Source organism: Neltuma alba, unplaced genomic scaffold (genome assembly GCF_004799145.2).
Source record: "Neltuma alba isolate B1F8T4 unplaced genomic scaffold, ASM479914v2 tig00013312_pilon, whole genome shotgun sequence".
In the NCBI taxonomy this organism is placed as follows: Eukaryota; Viridiplantae; Streptophyta; class Magnoliopsida; order Fabales; family Fabaceae; genus Neltuma; species Neltuma alba.
This window is the reverse complement of record NW_021637587.1, coordinates 1,686-19,345: the sequence shown is the minus strand read 5'-3', so window position 1 is coordinate 19,345 and position 17,660 is coordinate 1,686. Positions and strand designations below refer to the sequence as shown.

The 17,660-nt window shown below is 36.8% G+C and overlaps 1 protein-coding gene and 2 pseudogenes across 1 annotated transcript; all 3 read right to left on the bottom strand.

Annotated features, from left to right (window-relative positions):
• Positions 1-1,395: 1,395 nt before the first annotated feature.
• Positions 1,396-3,796, bottom strand: LOC114736120 (cucumisin-like; annotated as a pseudogene).
• Positions 3,797-6,527: 2,731 nt separating this feature from the next.
• LOC114736118 (cucumisin-like) lies at positions 6,528-10,984 on the bottom strand (annotated as a pseudogene).
• Positions 10,985-14,251: 3,267 nt separating this feature from the next.
• On the bottom strand, positions 14,252-17,175 carry LOC114736121 (cucumisin-like; the record flags this gene model as incomplete). Its single annotated transcript, XM_028923893.1, has 9 exons — positions 14,252-14,778; positions 14,876-15,089; positions 15,193-15,304; positions 15,406-15,630; positions 15,728-15,831; positions 15,925-16,444; positions 16,546-16,780; positions 16,874-16,968; positions 17,081-17,175. Coding segments are annotated over 9 exons (2,127 nt in total), but the record flags the coding sequence as incomplete, so codon positions are not given.
• Between the last annotated feature and the right edge of the window lie 485 nt (positions 17,176-17,660).

Here is a 17,660-nt window from a genome sequence, read left to right as displayed (position 1 = left end):
TATTTATAAAATATGACTGTTGTGAATAAATTTTCTTGTTCTCATATAGGGAATTAGAGACTGTATATAGTAGTAATGCATTGTGTTGGGAGGGGTGTCTCTTCTTCCCATCTCATCCTCTTTCCTTCTCTGTCTTTTCTAATAGTTACACTTTACGTATAACTGGTGTATATCTATTAAAAAGCCACTCATAAAACTGCAAGGAAAAATATCTGCTTGCTTCTTCAAGGCATCAAGTTATTTAAGTTCAAAAGGGCATGTATTGCAGTTTTAAACAAAACCGTTGCTAAGTAAAAATTCTTAAAATTTGGGAGGAAAATCATTCCATAGGAATGCGTACACTGATTATCTTTATATATATGATATTTAAACGCACACATGCACCACTCGTTATCTTATATAGAAGTCTACAATGAAACATTAATTCATAAAATTAAACGCAATATAATAGCCCCTTTCATTACCAGGGAAAAAAAAAAAAAAACAAACACAACATAACAGACTGGGCGTGTTTATTCTCCGAGTAATTGAAAGACACTCAAGTACGAATCATCATTTGCCGGTAGCACGAAGTCCGCTCTACGCACCAAGATTTTTCATTTTTCTTCTTCTTTCCATGGGACAACACATGTAGCGAGGCTGATGATGGACACTACTTGAGTCTAAGATCATACACTACAATAGGGCTACTCACTTGCACATTGCCATCATCCCAAATCAAAGACGCAGAGACTATCCGCACATTTATGCGTCCTTCAATCGTAACTTTGAAAGATTTTTTCTCACCCACAAATGAGAACGCTGAACGTCTGGTGTCACTTGAATAGTTAACAGGGATGAAGGAACAATCACTTTAGCCTTGTATACCGACACAGGTGCACCAACATTTGTCACAGTCCTATGAAACACAACGCTAAAACTTTTTGAGATGCTTGTCTCAAAAGCGAAGGATGGGAGATTGAGATTCCTCACTGTTTCATTCTTAATTTTCTTACAGTTGATGACATCATGTGTAATGCGCCGTAATGTTTTTGTATCATAATGAGAAAGAAGCATGAAATAATCGTAGGAAAAGAAAAACCGGGGCTTTGCGAATCTACATGATTAATTAAAGGCGAGTCGATAGGTTAGTGGATTAGTACTCCTCCGGTCCTTAATATAAGACCCATTTAACTAATTTGATTAGATTAAGAAAGTTAGGTAAGTTAGTTAATTATAAGAAATATGACACGTTTTTCCTAAATACCATAATCATCTTTCTTAATACCCCCTCTTCCTTTTCTACTTGATTATAGTTAAGGGAGTATCTATAGGGATAATTTAGAGAAAAATGAAAAATTATGATAAATGGGTCTTATATTTAGGATCAAACCAACTCAATAATTAATATATTACTAGTAGTCATTAGGGCAGACTTTATTGCTGCTGGGGACCAGTTGGGGTGAAACGATTTGACGTAGGCAGCTGCAGCAGAAGTATGAGGGCACGCCATTGAAGTTCCTGATATTATATTGAAGTTTGATTCCCTCTTGTCTCCTTTCACAGTCGAAACAGGGGACTTGGGAGGCCAAGCGGCTAAGATATCTACTCCTGGGGCAGTTATATCAGGCTACGTACAACAAGAAGAACAATTAGATAGTTTGAATCAATATTATTTCTTGAAGAAGGTTGCTACGTCTATACAAGTACTGCTTATAAGTTGTTGTGAACGTACGACCGTACTTTGAGAATGTCGGGAGTAATTGGATTCGGACCTCTTGATGAAAAGTAAGCTACGTATGGGGACAAGAAATCTTTGCCTTCATAGCTCTTAAAGCTGTCGGATTACTGCAAAATATTTGGGAGATGATTAGAACAAAGAAACATTAACTAAATTAATAAGAAATATCGATGAAGCTATAGCAAAATTTCATATGGAGATGCTGTTTGTTATTGGATGGATGTATACCTTGTTGAATTTAAGTAAGAGGGAATGGATTTGCCATCTTTCCGGGTAATCAAAGTGAGAGGAAAAGGAAAGGCATATGCCACATCCTTTGAGAAAATCATTGAAACGACGACACCAATGGCCCCAGCCCTTTGTGCATCATTATTGAGTGGAAAAGAATCACACATAACAATCTTCCCCTTCACCACTGCTTCATCTAAAGAGTTCTGAACGCAAGAACTGTCCAAAAATAAACAGTAATAATAATAATTAGAATAGTTTTGATGATTGGTTATAAACATTTTAATTAAAATAAAACAATAATATATATACCTCGATATGGAGCTGTTAAATCCACCAGTGATATTGGGTGCATCTCCTGAGTAAATCAAGGGGTACTTTTTATGATGAAGCTCGAATGTGTTCACCGAAACTCCCTACATATGATACAAAAGTCGAGTTTATATCATTGTTTCTCCACCATTTCCTTAGATTTCTTAGTAGTAATCTAAGAGTAATACCTTGAAAATCATGCCATTCCCCAATTGAAGCTTGGTGAAAAACTTTCTATCCATGGTTGAAGCAGCCACCGAAAGCGACCAGGGCGCAAAACTAGTCATGGTGAACAAAGATGGACCCAAGTTGTTTGCAGCAATTGAGGTTAGAATGCCATTCTTCATTGCATGGAAAGATCCAATTGCAAAATCGTCCTGAAACAAGTCAGGGTATGTCACTGATTTAGGACCGAGTGATACAGAAAGTAAATCGACGCCATCAGAGATTGCTTCGTCAAATGCTGCCAGAACGTCAACTGTACTGCAATCTGATGACCAACAGGTTTTGTACACAGCAATACGAGCTGATGGAACTCCCCCTCTCGCAGTGCCTGAGCCCAACCCAAACAAACTGGCTGAGTTAACCCAGTTTCCTGCAACTGTGGATGACAATGAGTGCCGTGGCCATCTGTATCCCTTGGAGAAATAATATCATCTTCGCCAAACAAAGCATCCACCCGGAAGTATTTGGCTCCAATTATCTTGCTGCACACGTGTAAACAAATTTCGACTTGTCAAAACCATTATAAATATAGTCAATAATTTATTTGTGTTTTTGAAATTCAACAAGTTTTTTTTTCCCCTGTCATTTTCCCTTTTAGTCTTTACCGGTATTGTTGGCTAATTTCAAGTTCCCTAGTTTCCTCTGTTTTCGCGACCAGACCCAACACCAGCTTGCTATTTTGGCACACTGAAAATTTATTGATACATACTTATTGCAAGTTATGTTTTGGCAAGAGCCTTTCCATTTTTTGGGTGGTGGCCCGAAACCTTGATCCTTAAAGCTGTCACACTCTGGCCAAATTCCGTAATCGATTATTCGATTACTCCGACGATGATGTCACTCTCCAGACTTGTTCTGTTGACTTGCTGTGGGAACCCTATGAAGTGCCACGACCTCGTTGTTTGGGGCTGGTACCTTTTGCTTTCAAACACAGAGATTACACCATCCATTCCTGAATTAAATTTGGCTTCAGTATTTCTTCAATATTACTCTCTGGTACATGTCTGACTTGTTTATATATATATGAAAGGGGAAAAAAAAGGAAGTTTATCTAATTAAATAGTACCGCCCACTCTTTTGGCTTCCTCTTTTGTTAGTCTCGCCGCAAATCCATTGAAACTCTTCTTGTAGCTGTGGACCAAAGCTTCTGGTGCGAAGTTTCTGAAATATAACCATTTCGGACAGTTTAATTGGGTAATTAATTAACGATGATGGCTTGTATAGGAGGAGTAAGAACCTGCCAAGGACTCCTTGAACCATGCTTATGTGATGCAATTCTGTGACTTCCATTCCCTTCGGGAGATCCCCCATGTACACGATATACGTCTATCCAAAATATATGTGAATAAATTCATGAGAAGCAATGAAGATCAAGACTTCAATAATCATACTGCTCCGATCAATATATTATTATATAGAAAAATGATGAAATAGATTAACGCTGACTAATATATGATAAAGCAACGCATTATTTTACCTTTCGATGATCGCAGTGTGTCTGAATAATAAGAAAACTGAAAAAGAGAGATAAGAGGAGATACGTGGAGCTTAGTGAAAACATAGTCATATTTGCTAAATGGAATGGCAGTTCTTATGGTTTTCTTGTGTCCAATGTGGTATTTATAGGAAAAGGATTCATGCTTCAATTCGGGTCCCAATTTCTATCCATGTGACTCACATTTATTGTGGAAAATCAAAATTTGCTTTTCCTAACACTACACGGGTCCTGATCTGTCTTTTTCTTATTTGATCTGACCTTTTTTTTATTTATTTATAATTATTTGATCTGCATTCTTTGTTTTTTTTAATAATTATTTGATTTGACATGATTTAACTAAAGCCTATAACTTTTAATTTTCTCTTTAATTATGATTAATAGTGGCATTCGATCATGTTCCATGACTTGTTACATCGAGATATTTTTACTAATTAAAGTATCTTTTCCATTTTTTTACATCTCTCTTTTAATAAAAAGATGTACATAGAAATACCCCCCCCATCCGTTCCATGTGATACACATACCAGTGGATATGTGTTTATCCATACTATTTTGCATTTCTTTGATCTGATGATGTCTTTGAACATTCTAATTTATTTCTGTGTATAGTTTCTATTATAAATTATAATGCATGTGGTTTGTTCTACTATAATTTTTAGAAAATGAATATACTGCAAACTTTTAAAAATTGTCGTGTAATACGCGCCTGATCGTGTGGTACACAATTGAAAGTTTTTTGTTTTTATGGCCAAAAAGATGACTACATAATTAGAAGTTGATAAATTTAATCAGACGGATATTAAACCCTCCTTGGTTTGATATAGACGGCGATTGAAGACTGAAATTCCACATTAACGGTGTCCATGTATAATACTTCATCTAAAAGTTCACAATAATTAAAGCCGGCCTGTAAATTAATTACTTTTATCTGGTTCAGACTGCTTTAGCCCTTGCGAGATGCTCTTGCTAAGGAATATTATTGTCCAAGCATGAAAAAGGCGCATTAAAATAATAAAGTGTTTGAGGATTTGGACAAGACAAGGCCAAAACTTCATGCTTGTAATGGGACGTACAAATTAAACCCCACAATGTTGGGGGGGAATCATTTCATGATATAGCCGTTCCAATTAATTAAGCGATGCAAGGTTAAAGGGAAGCATTATATTTCATTTCAAACTGCAATCCTATAGGATACTCATCTTGTCCTATTTATAAGTCACTTTCAATATATTTCACACATACTAATAAAAATTTTAAACTTTATTAACTCTCATCTAGAATTCAACAACTTTATAATTTTATTTTATTTAATATACAATATACCTCATCAAAACGAAGTCAACATAATAATAAATGAAAAGTAAACTTTACATTCATGTGAAAATTTTCTCTCTCTCTATCCTATAAATAGGACTAAAAATTTTCTTGTCTCCCTATGCTATAAATAAGACTATAAGAGTACTATATGCCTAGTCACTAATTAACATCCCAATTCTGGGTCCGAAAATTACTGTTATACTGGACACATTATTATTCCCGAAATATCTTCTAATATTTCAAGCCGAGGGTAATGTTGGCAATAATTCTGTTTATTCCAAAATTTCAATTGAGTCCTGAGAAGGACCTGGGAAGAGAATGTCGATTATTTTTTGAGATTCCGCAGGAAGTCGTGCGTGTGGTAAGAGATGAAGAGAGGTGCAGATGATCTGGAGAGACACGGGCTGAGGTATTGAGGATGTTAGTTTGTGTTGGTTTTGTCTTTTCTTGATTCAGGCCTTGGGCCTCCTTCCTACCAACAAAAAAGACATGCAGTACTCCACTCAGCCTCCACAATGGAACCTCCAACACATGTATTTTGCCGTCTCTCTTCTTCTTCCTCTTCCCTTTTTGTATTTCTCCTCTCTCTTATACTGAGGCTTCCAATATTATTATTATTTGTTTTGGCCGAAGAACACCATTGCATTTATCCAATGTGGGATTTCTCACATTAACCCAAGTCCACTCACACTTAAAGAACCTAACGTAAACAAATTAATTCATAAATTTGAGACCAGATTAAGACACAGCATTTCTAATATATCTATGTTCTTTATATCATCATCACTTAAGTAATGAAGACTAGTTTTTAAACTCACTCTCCTTTTCCTTCCATTCTCCGTAGCATCTTCACTTATAGCTTGCCACTTGTGATGCACTAGCGTCATGTGAAAGAAAAGGTCATGACTAATAAACTGAGACTGAATATAGACAAAATATTTATGAAAAACTGGCCATATCCTTTATTGGTAAAAAATCAAGCATCCTTGTAGATTTATAGGAGATAGAAACCTTGGTCGTACCACCTTGGAATCAGGCAACAAAGCTATCAAACATTTCAACATCTTTTTATTTTACACAGTAGGAGAATAAACAATGACAAATTAAGCAAATATACATGAAACACGCTTATTCAATGGACTTAATGTATTCACCATATTCAAAGAAATGTGAAAGAACGAGATTATCTTTTGTCAGTTCGAGACCGAGAATCCATGTGCATGGCACTCACTGAGTACTGTAAACCACAATAGGGCTCTTCACTTGGAAATTGCCATCATCCCAAATCAAAGAAGCAGACACTATCCCCACGTTTATTGTTCCTTCAACTGTCACTGTGAACGACTTCTTCTCACCCACAGACGAGAACGACAAAACATTTGGCGTCACTTGAATAGTCAACAAAGATGGCGGAACAATCACTTTAGCCTTATATACAGATGTAGCTGCTCCAACATTTGTCACAGTTCTATGAAACACACTGGTAAAAGGTTCTGAGATGTTTCTCTCAAGAGCGAAAGATGGGAGATTGAGGTCCCAAACCGTTTCGTTCTCAGATTTCTTACAGTTGACATCTTCATCTGTAATGCTTCTTAGGCTTGTCCTGTTATAACCTTGTCCACACAGGAACCTCACATAATCTGATTCACTAATATCATATACCAAACCAGGGGACACTGCCTTAATGGGATTAATTTGTCCAGCTCCATATGCAAATTCAGCTTCTGGGTTGAGAGCGGAACTCATTGGAGTGGCTGCAACATATACCCGGAAAGGACGGTACTTATGTCATCGTAAGAGAAACTAGATAGAGCACTATATAACAACACTTGACAAAAAAGTTGATATTGGTGGATTAATTAAGCAATTACCAGTGGTCATTAAGGCAGACTTGATTGTTGCTGGAGACCATGTGGGATGAAATGACTTGACGTAGGCGGCTGCTGCAGTAGCATGAGGGCAAGCCATGGAAGTTCCTGATATTATATTGAAGTTTGATCCCTCTTATCTCCTTTCACACCTGAAACTGGGGAAATGCCAGACCATGCGGCTATGATATCCACTCCTGGAGCAGCTATATCAGGCTACAAAGACATTAAAAACAGAATCATTTCAATGACTATTTATCCTCGAAAAGGGCTAGCATGCAGACCGAAAATTCATAACTAGTAGCAGTGACTCTACCTACCTTGAGAATGTTGGGAGTAATTACGTTTGGACCCCTTGAAGAAAAGGAAGCTACGTAAGGGGACAGAGAATCTTTGCCTTCATTACTCTTGAAAATAGCAGCAGTTGGATTTCTGCAGAAATTGGTAGATCATAGAACAAGAAAGAATAATTAATCAACAATTCATGACGAGGGGCTCAAATATAGACGAATATGATGTCTGATTATATATACCTGGTAGAATCCAGGTAAGAGCGAATGGTTGTGCCATCATTTAGAGTAAGCAAAGCGAGTGGAAAAGGAAAACGATAAAGAGATGGCGCATCTTTTGAGGAAATGGTTGGAAGCACAACACCAACCGCTCCTGACAGTCCTGCAGCATCAATGATCGAAAGCGCATCACACAAAACAATTTTTCCCTTCACCATCGCTTCATCTAACGAGTCTGGGGAGCAAAGCCTGTCCAACAAGCAGTTATTAGAATATCATTCTAGTGGTTAGTTTCTTTCATTTCTTAAACATATTTTACGGCAAAATAACATTAATAGAAATAGTAATAGTACTAACCAAAATAACAATACCTTGATGTGGAACTGTTAAATCCACCAGCGATATTGGGTGCATCTCCAGAGTAAATCAATGGGTAGGTTTTATTTTGGAGATCAAATGTGTTCATGGAAATTCCCTGCAAGCAAAGTGGACTATTGTTGTAATCTTGTCTCTTAAATTTGTTATCCCTTTTTTATTAAAAAAAAAGTGGAGTATCTTTGTTATGACTGTTGATTACTTGGAAGTAATTATAAAAAGATTATTGACGAAAATGAGTGATACCTCGAAACGCATTCCGTTTCCCAACTGAACGTTGGTGGTAAACTTTCTATTAGTAGTGGAAGCAGCCACCGAAAGCGACCAGGGCGCAAAACTAGTCATGGTGAAAAGTTCTGGACCCAAGTTGTTGGCAGCAATTGAGGTTAGAATGCCATTCTTCATTGCATGAAAAGATCCAATTGCAAATTCATCCTGAAACAAGTCAGGGTGTACCACTACTCTAGAGCCGAGAGATACAGAGAGTATGTCGACACCATCGGAGATTGCTTCGTCAAATGCTGCTAGAATGTCAGCTGTATTGCAACCTTTTGACCAACAAGGTTTGTACACTGCAATGCGAGCTGATGGGACTCCCCCTCTTGCAGTGCCCGAGCCTAGCCCATATAGACTTGCTGAGCTAACCAGGTTTCCTGCTGCTGTGGATGCACAATGAGTCCCGTGGCCATTCGAATCCCTTGGAGATATAATATCATCTTCTCCAAACTTACCGTCCACCCGAAAGTATTTTGCTCCAATTATCTTGCTGCATATTTATACACATATTGAGTGATATATGACATGCACGATTCAATTCATTGCTTTTATTATAGGGCTTTATATATATATATATATATATATATTGTTGACTTAGTAAAAGTGTGTCGATGCATACTTATTGCAAGTGATGTTTTGGCAAGAGCCTTTCCATTTTTTTGGAGGTGAACTAAGTCCTTGGTCGTTGAAGCTGTCAGACTCGGGCCAAATTCCGAAATCGATTACTCCGACGATGATGTCGCTCTCCACACTTGTTCTGTTCACTTGCTGTGGAAACCCTATGAAGTCCCACGATCTTGTTGTTGGAGCTCGTGCGTTTTGCTTTGGAACACAGAGATCACCCCATCCATTTCTGATGAACATGGTATTATGTTTAGCACATACTCCCTTATTTAATAGTGTTGAATATATAGATGAAGAAAAATCACCCCATCCCAATATGCAAAACTGTACCGGCCATTCTTTCAGCTTGCTCTGGCGTTAGCCTCACCGCAAATCCGTTAAAACTCTTCTTGTAGCTGTGGAGCAGAGCTTGTGGTGCAAAGTTTCTAACAAAAACATTTGTATTGTCAGTTTCTTGTGGGACTCTCTTTCAATCACAGACAATGAACAAAATTATAAAGTGACCCGTCATCATCAAATAACCCTTTTATTAAATTGGATAACAACGAGTTATGGACGTAGTATAAGAACCTGCCAAGAACTCTTTGAACCATACTCGTGTGGTGTAATTCAGCGACTCTCATTTCCTTCGGATGGTCCCCCATGTACACGATATACGTCTGCGTCTTCAGAATGAGGAATAAAAAAACATTTTAAGTATTTTATTCTTAAACTTCAATGAGTTGGGAAAGAAAACTGAGATAAAATAATCAGCCAACATTGGCAGAGAGATCATGGTTGGAGAGCTCGAGGAAGAGAGATTATTTCACCTTTGGATCATCGCAATGTGCATGAAGCAGAAGTAGTGCGCAAAAGAGAGACAAGAGGAGATGCCAGGAGCTTAGAGAAAACATGTTTAAATTGCTAAATGAAACGATAGAGCTTCAAGTGTATGTGTATTGTGGCCAAGTAGTCTTGCTGTGTTTCGGGGAGGACCTGTCCGATGCTATTTATATAGGACAATAATCAATGCTTCGTCCCAGAGCTTGCATTAGATGAGACGTACGTTTGTTGTACAGGATTGAAATTTTCTTTTAACGACAAGGTCAACGCGTTCCTAGATTCTGTCGAATTCCGAAAAATGTACATATAAGACGCGTACGCTGTATCATTAATACATAATAGAGAGATGTGTATCCTTTGGCCACCAAAGATTAACATTTAATAGAGGTTTATTTTCCTTGTAAGCATGATCATTTTGAAGTTTTCTCACATGTATGTTCGGCATGTATATATTTTCCAAATTCCCGTCCCAGGAAATCATAAAGAATTAACGAACTCAGTATTTATTAATTTGGAGTTGGTGGGTTCTAATTTTTTGTTTCATATGAATAATTCTTGGATACAGAAGGTCAAGCAGCCACAACCCACAAAGGCCAATAAAGCAGCCACAAGGCCAGGTCAGCTTCGTGGTGGCCTAAGTATTACAAACTAGATTGGCCAGCCCGTCTTATATCTTGTATGTTTCATTAATTCATGAGATTGTAAACAAATAATTAATTTTGACAGTATTGTTGAATGCTGTAACATGTTTCTGCTTTTTTTAAAGAAGTTTGCTCAAATTATTCAATTTTAATCCATTTTAACTTTTTTTTTTTGGCTCCCCAAACTGATGAGCCGTCCTTGTTCCGAATCTTGTTTAGTTTATATATGGAGGCGGAAGGATTTGAGAAATAATCCTCTTGCGCTTGAACTCAATTTTTATTTTCAAACGGTGATGTGATTTGAACAAATCAGAGTTAAGGTCATGAGTTCTGCATTTCATGTTGCCAAATAAGGGTTGGTGGGGCATGGATGTGTGGGTCCTCTCCTTTGTATAAAAAAAAAAAATGGTTTAAAGTCTCCAAAAGGTTCAGCTTCCAAACTAATTTTTGGGGCCTGAATGTCATGCCAAACGAATTAAACACACTGGGTAATACTCTGTTTTTCTCTTTATAACGATGTTTAAAATCATTCTCACCTTCAAATGACTTGCACCTCTTTCTCGGGCCATTTCTTTCCAACCAAAACCTCGGATCATTACCACTTTCATTTTGGGCTTTGTCCCATCATAAGTTATAATAATTGCGGCAAAGGCGACAGTATTATTTGTTTGATTTCTGCTTCTTTTTTTTTTTTTTTGGGTGATACCAGATAGAAAGAAAATAAACTGAAATACTAGGCTAAAATTCTCAGAGGCATGGCAGTCCCTTCCAAGCCCTCCTTGTATATCTGCATAATGCTTCTCGGTGGTGTGTTCCAAATTGTTTCTTGCTGTTCTTGTTGCCAAGCCAGCTTCGCCAAGTGATCAGCGCACCTGCTCGCTTCTCTAAAACATGTCTGAAGCTTAACTCCCGGTCTCGATTGAGCAGTTCATGAAATTGATTAACCAGTTGTTGGCATTCATCAATCTTTCCCCTCCTTGTATTTGCCTAATTGCTTCAAATGCATCACTTTCCACTTCAAATTTCCTAAAACCCGTCCTGCAGCATAGTTCCAGCCCTCCTGCAATCCCTTGAAATTCGGCAGAAAGAATATCACATTCCTCCAATTGCATAGTAAATCCTCTTAACCACGGTCCTTTATTCCCGCTTGTTGCACAGCTGCATCTCTCAGTGCAGGTAAAGGATCTTCCACTTTCAGGTTGCAAATTCCACATATAGTCCCATGCTACCATCCCATTTACAGGTCACGTGTTTGGTAGGAATCTTCTTGTGTGCTGTTCTCCACATAAAGACACGAATTCGTTCTGATATTTTAAGTTTCCAGATCCTCCTCCAAATTTTTTCATGATGATCTTCTTGCTCTCCTCTTAGCCCTTTGTAAGTGCTGGCTGCTATGAATGCCCCACTTTTGTTTAGCCTCCATTTAATCTTGTCCGGTCCTCTGGAGTCCATTGGAATTCTCATAGCATTTATTTTGTGTATAACATCTCCCGAGACTGCGGCATGTTTGGATCATCACAGCATCAACCCCAAATCACGAATATTGTGGGAATATTAATAATAGGAGGTGTTTAATTACATACTTATTATAAGACTTGATTATTGAGTTAATGTTGATTCTAAATATAAGACATATTTTTTATATTTATCAATTTTTTTTAAAATTATTCCGATTGATACTCTCTCAACCATAATTAAACAGAGAAAAAGAAAGAAAGATATTAAGGAAGATGGTTATGGTGTTTTAAAAAAATATATCATATTTTTTTGTAATAATTACTAACTTGCTTAACTTTTTAATTTAATTAAATTAGTTAAATAAAGTTTTATAGTAAGGATTGAAGGAGTACTTTAACATTAAAGACAATATACTAATGAAAAACATTTAGGTCAAGTTCGTTATATCTATTATGTTAAGTCCTCAAATCATACATGGCCATGTGTTCTTTTTTGTTTAATGTGAATTTATAAGTAAATGCTATTTTTAAATAGGAAATATGTTTTAATCAATTATTGGAATAATCATCAGCTACTGTGCGTGTTTAACAATCTTTAACAACAGCAGCTAAAATTATACTTATATTACGTAATTGCACCATGCTAATTTAGGAGATCAGCTAGCATTCTCATCATTAAGAAGTTAATTAAATTTTTTTACATAATTGAAATTTCATTATTCTCGCATAATGTTCTGTTTCTAATTATAATAAAACCAACAAAATGGTTTCCTATTCATAATTACATTACATTAAACTTCGAATATTACATGTACAATCAAATTAATCATTCTCATTTTTAAAATTATTCCCACACCCATGCATGCACCACTAGTCATCAGTTATACCATATGTAAGAAATTGTATATAGAAACTAGAGTCTTAATAAGATCAAGTCACTTGTAACACATTTTATATCATCAAAAAATACATTAAATTGATAAAAAATTTAAATTTTTTATTAGAAAATTTCTCTTTCTCTCAATATTTACAAATTATTCTCACATATCTCTCCTTTCTTTCTTTCTAATGAGAATTAAATAGGATAAAATTAAAAATAATCATTAAATACCTTACAAGTTAACTATATTTAGGACAAAATTTTTTTTCCTGCAAGTGATTTGTAATAAAACTGAAGTGTAGGACTTCTTCATAATTATATAATATATTGTTGTCATTGTTGCCCGTTCCAATGATCAATGATTACTCTCCGTTTATTTTCATAAGCAGCCTTAGTCTAAAAACGTAGATAAAAAAACTAGTTAAAATTGGTTAAATAAAGGTATAAAATTTGGAAATTTTTCCCCTCCAAAATACTCTTATTTATTGGGAGGAGAGCATAAAAAAGAGAATAAAGAAATTATTATAATAAAGATAATTATGAAAGAGGAATATGTGATGGAGAAAAATTATATTAAAATATAATTTTCAAAACATTTATTGCTTAGCAAATGACGTTTTGGAAAACTAAAACTAAATATATTAAAAATTAAAATAAGTTTTTAATATGGGTTAAATAAAAAAATTGCTATATACAAAAATTTAAGATAATTTGTAAATATTGCTTATATTTAGGGAAAAAAATGATATTGTTGCCTGTGAAAATGGGACGGATGGAGTATATGATTATATTCCCATTGCATTATTGAATATCATTACTGTTACATTTTTTTAAAAAAAAAGAGAATTATCATGAGGTCTAAAAAATATACTACCTACGGTCCTTAATAATAAGACCTACCTTTTATTTTGGTTCTAAATATAAGACCCCAATCTATTTTGTCTCTCATATTTATCTGTTTTTTTTCTAAAATAACAACTTGATTGGCAAATATTTTAGGAAAAACAACATCTATTCATTACAAATAACTAACTTAACTAAATTTTTTAATCTCTCAAAATTAGTCAACTGGGTCTTATAATTAGGACTGAAAGTAGCATATATAATCACCAACAAATTCTACCTCAGTCTCTTTTTTCTTGCATTCTCCATAGCATCTTCAACTAGCTTGTAACTTGTGACGCAGGGTGTCGTGGGACTAAATATTTATGATAAATTGGCCATCCTTTCTTGGTAGAAAATCAAGCATCCTTAGATCAATGCACATAAGGAAACGGAAACCTAGATTGCTTCACCTTCTAATCAGCCAACAAAGCTATATATCAAACATTTCAACATCTTTTTATTTTACGGAGTAGGAGAATAAACAAACACAAATTTAAGCAAATGTACATGAAACACGCTTATTCAATGGACTTTATTCACAATATTACAAGAAAATGAAAGAACGAATTAATCTCTTGTCATCAGTATGAGACTGACGTTCTTGTCTATGGCCCTCACTGAGTACTGTAAACCACAATGGGGCTCCTCACTTGGAAATTGTCATCATCCCAAATCAAAGAAGCAGAGACTATTCCCACGTTTACTGTTCCTTCAACTGTCACTGTGAACGACTTCTTCTCACCCACAGACGAGAACGACAAAACATTTGGGGTCACTTGAATAGTCAGCAAAGATGGCGGAACAATCACATTCGCCTTATATACAGATGCAGCTGCTCCAACATTTGTCACAGTTCTATGAAACACACTGGTAAAAGGTTTTGAGATGTTTCTCTCAAGAGCGAAAGATGGGAGATTGAGGTCCCAAACCGTTTCGTTCTCAGATTTCTTACAGTTGACGTCTTCATCTGTAATGCTTCTTAGGCTTGTCCTGTTATAACCCTGTCCACACAGGAACCTCACATAATCTGATTCACCAATATCGTAGACCAAACCAGGGGTCACTGCCTTAATGGGATTAATTTGTCCAGCTCCATATGCAAATTCAGCTTCTGGGTTGAGAGCAGAACTCATCAGAGTGGCTGCAAGATATACATGGAAAGAACGGCAGTGATAATAAGAGAAACCGGAGCATTATGTAAGAAAGCTTCTCAAATAATTAAGTGATTAAGTAGTTACTAGTGGTCATTAAGGCAGATTTGATTGCTGCTGGAGACCATGTAGGATGAAATGACTTGACGTAGGCGGCTGCTGCAGTAGCGTGAGGGCAAGCCATGGAAGTTCCTGATATTATATTGAAGTTTGATAATCTCTTATCTCCTTTCACTTTTGAAACAGGGGAAATGCCAGACCATGCGGCTATGATATCTACTCCTGGTGCTGCTATATCAGGCTGCAGAGACATTAACAACAAGATCATTTCAATAACTATTTATCCATGAAAAGGGCTAGCAGACAAAAAAATCATGATGACCAGTAGCAGTGGCTCTAGCTACCTTGAGAATGTTGGGAGTAATTACGTTTGGACCCCTTGAAGAAAAGGAAGCTACGTAAGGGGACAGAGAATCTTTGCCTTCCTTGCTCTTGAAAATAGCAACAGTTGGATTTCTGCAGAAATTGGTGGATCATAGAACAAGAAAGAATAATTAATCAACAATTCATGACGAGGGGATCAAATATAGATGAACATGATGTCTGATTATACATACCTGGTAGAATCCAGGTAAGAGCGAATGGTTGTGCCATCATTTAGAGTAAGCAAAGCGAGTGGAAAAGGAAAACGATAAAGAGATGGCGCATCTTTTGAGGAAATGGTTGGAAGCACAACGCCAACCGCTCCTGACAGTCCTGCAGCATCACTGATGGAAAGTCCATCACACAAAACAATTTTTCCCTTCACCATCGCTTCGTCCAACGAGTCCTCGGAGCATAGCCTATCCAACGTTTCTTTCATTTCTTAAAAACATATTTTATGACAAATAACAGTCATAGAAATAGTAACAGGACTAAAAGCAACAAGAATAATAGTACCTCGAAGTAGAACTGTTAAATCCACCAGTGATATTTGGCGCATCTCCAGAGTAAATCAAGGAGTAAGTTCCATTTTGGGGATCAAAGGTGTTCAACGAAATTCCCTGCAGATAAAGTGGAGTATCTATGTTATAACCATTCTCATTGATTTCTTATAGGTAGTTATGAAAAGTGACAATGAAGAAAATGAGTAGTACCTCAAGAACTATGCCATTTCCCAACTGAACCTTGGTGGTAAACTTTCTATCAGTAGTGGAAGCAGCCACTGAAAGCGACCAGGGCGCAAAACTTGTCATGGTGGAAAGCTTTGGACCCAAGTTGCCGGCAGCAATTGAGGTTAAAATGCCCTTCTTCATTGCATGGAAAGATCCAATTGCGTACACATCCTCAAACAAGTCACGGTGTATCAGCGTACGAGAGCCAAGGGATACAGAAAGTATGTCGACGCCATCAGAGATTGCTTCGTCAAATGCTGCCAGAATGTCAGCTGTATTACAACCTTTTGACCAACAAGGTTTGTACACAGCAATACGAGCTGATGGGACTCCCCCTCTTGCAGTGCCCGAGCCTAACCCATATAGATTCGCTGAGCTAATCAAGTTTCCTGCAGCTGTGGATGCACAATGAGTGCCGTGGCCATCTGAATCCCTTGGAGATCTAATATCATCTTCTTCAAATGTACCATCCACCCGAAAATATTTTGCTCCAATTATCTTGCTGCATATATACACACACATATCGAGTGATATGACTTGCACACCTCAAGTTAATCGTTTGTGTGTGTGTTGTTGACTTAGTAAAAGTTTGTTGGTGTATACTTATTGCAAGTGATGTTTTGGCAAGAGCCTTTCCACTTTCTTGGAGGTGAACTAAATCCTTGGTCGTTGAAGCTTTCAGACTCGGGCCAAATTCCATAGTCGATTACTCCGACGATGATGTCGCTCTCCACACTTGTTCTGTTCACTTGCTGTGGAAACCCTATGAAGTCCCACGACCTTGTTGTTTGGAGCTTGTGAGTTTTGCTTTGGAACACAGAGATCACCCCATCCATTCCTAATGAACATGGTATTATATGTTTAGTAAATACTTCCTTGTAATCGGGTTTTATAGATGAAGAAAAAAATTAAGCACGTCTCAATACTGTACCGGCCATTCTTTCAGCTTGCTTTTGTGTTAGCCTCACCGCAAATGCGCTGAAACTCTTCTTGTAGCTGTGGAGCAGTGATTCTGGTGCGAAGTTTCTAACCAAAAGCATTCTGGATGGTCAGTTTCCTGTTGGACTCTCTTAAAATGATCATCATCAAATAACCACTTATTAAATAGGACAAAGAGCTATAGACGTAGTATAAGAACCTGCCAAGGACTCTTTGAACCATACTCATGTGATGTAATTCAGCGACTTTCATTTCCTTCGGATGATCCCCCATGTACACGATATACGTCTTTGTCTTCAGAATGTGAGAGAAAACGTTTTAAGCATGTTACTCTTGAACTTCAATAAATTACAAATAAATATTGAGATAAAATAATCAACCGGCATATGTAGACAGATATGGTGGATTATTTTACCTTTGGATCATGGCAATGTGCCTGAAGAATAAGAAGAGTGCAGAAGAGAGAGAAGAGGTGATGCCAGGAGCTTAGAGAAAACATGCTTAAATTGCTTAATGAAACGATGGAGCTTCAAGTGTTTCTGTGTATGCTGTGGCCAAGAAGTTAACTTAATTTGCTGTGTTTCAAGGCAGGACCAGTGGAATGCTGTTTATATAGGACGATAATCTGTTCTTCGTCCGAGATTGCTTTACACATGACGAACGCTTGTGGTAGAAATTCGAAAATATGCTTTTAACGACAAGGTCAACATGTTCCTAGACCCTGTCGAATTTGGAAAAAGAGAACATGAGACGCGTACGTTGTACCATTAATACTTGCT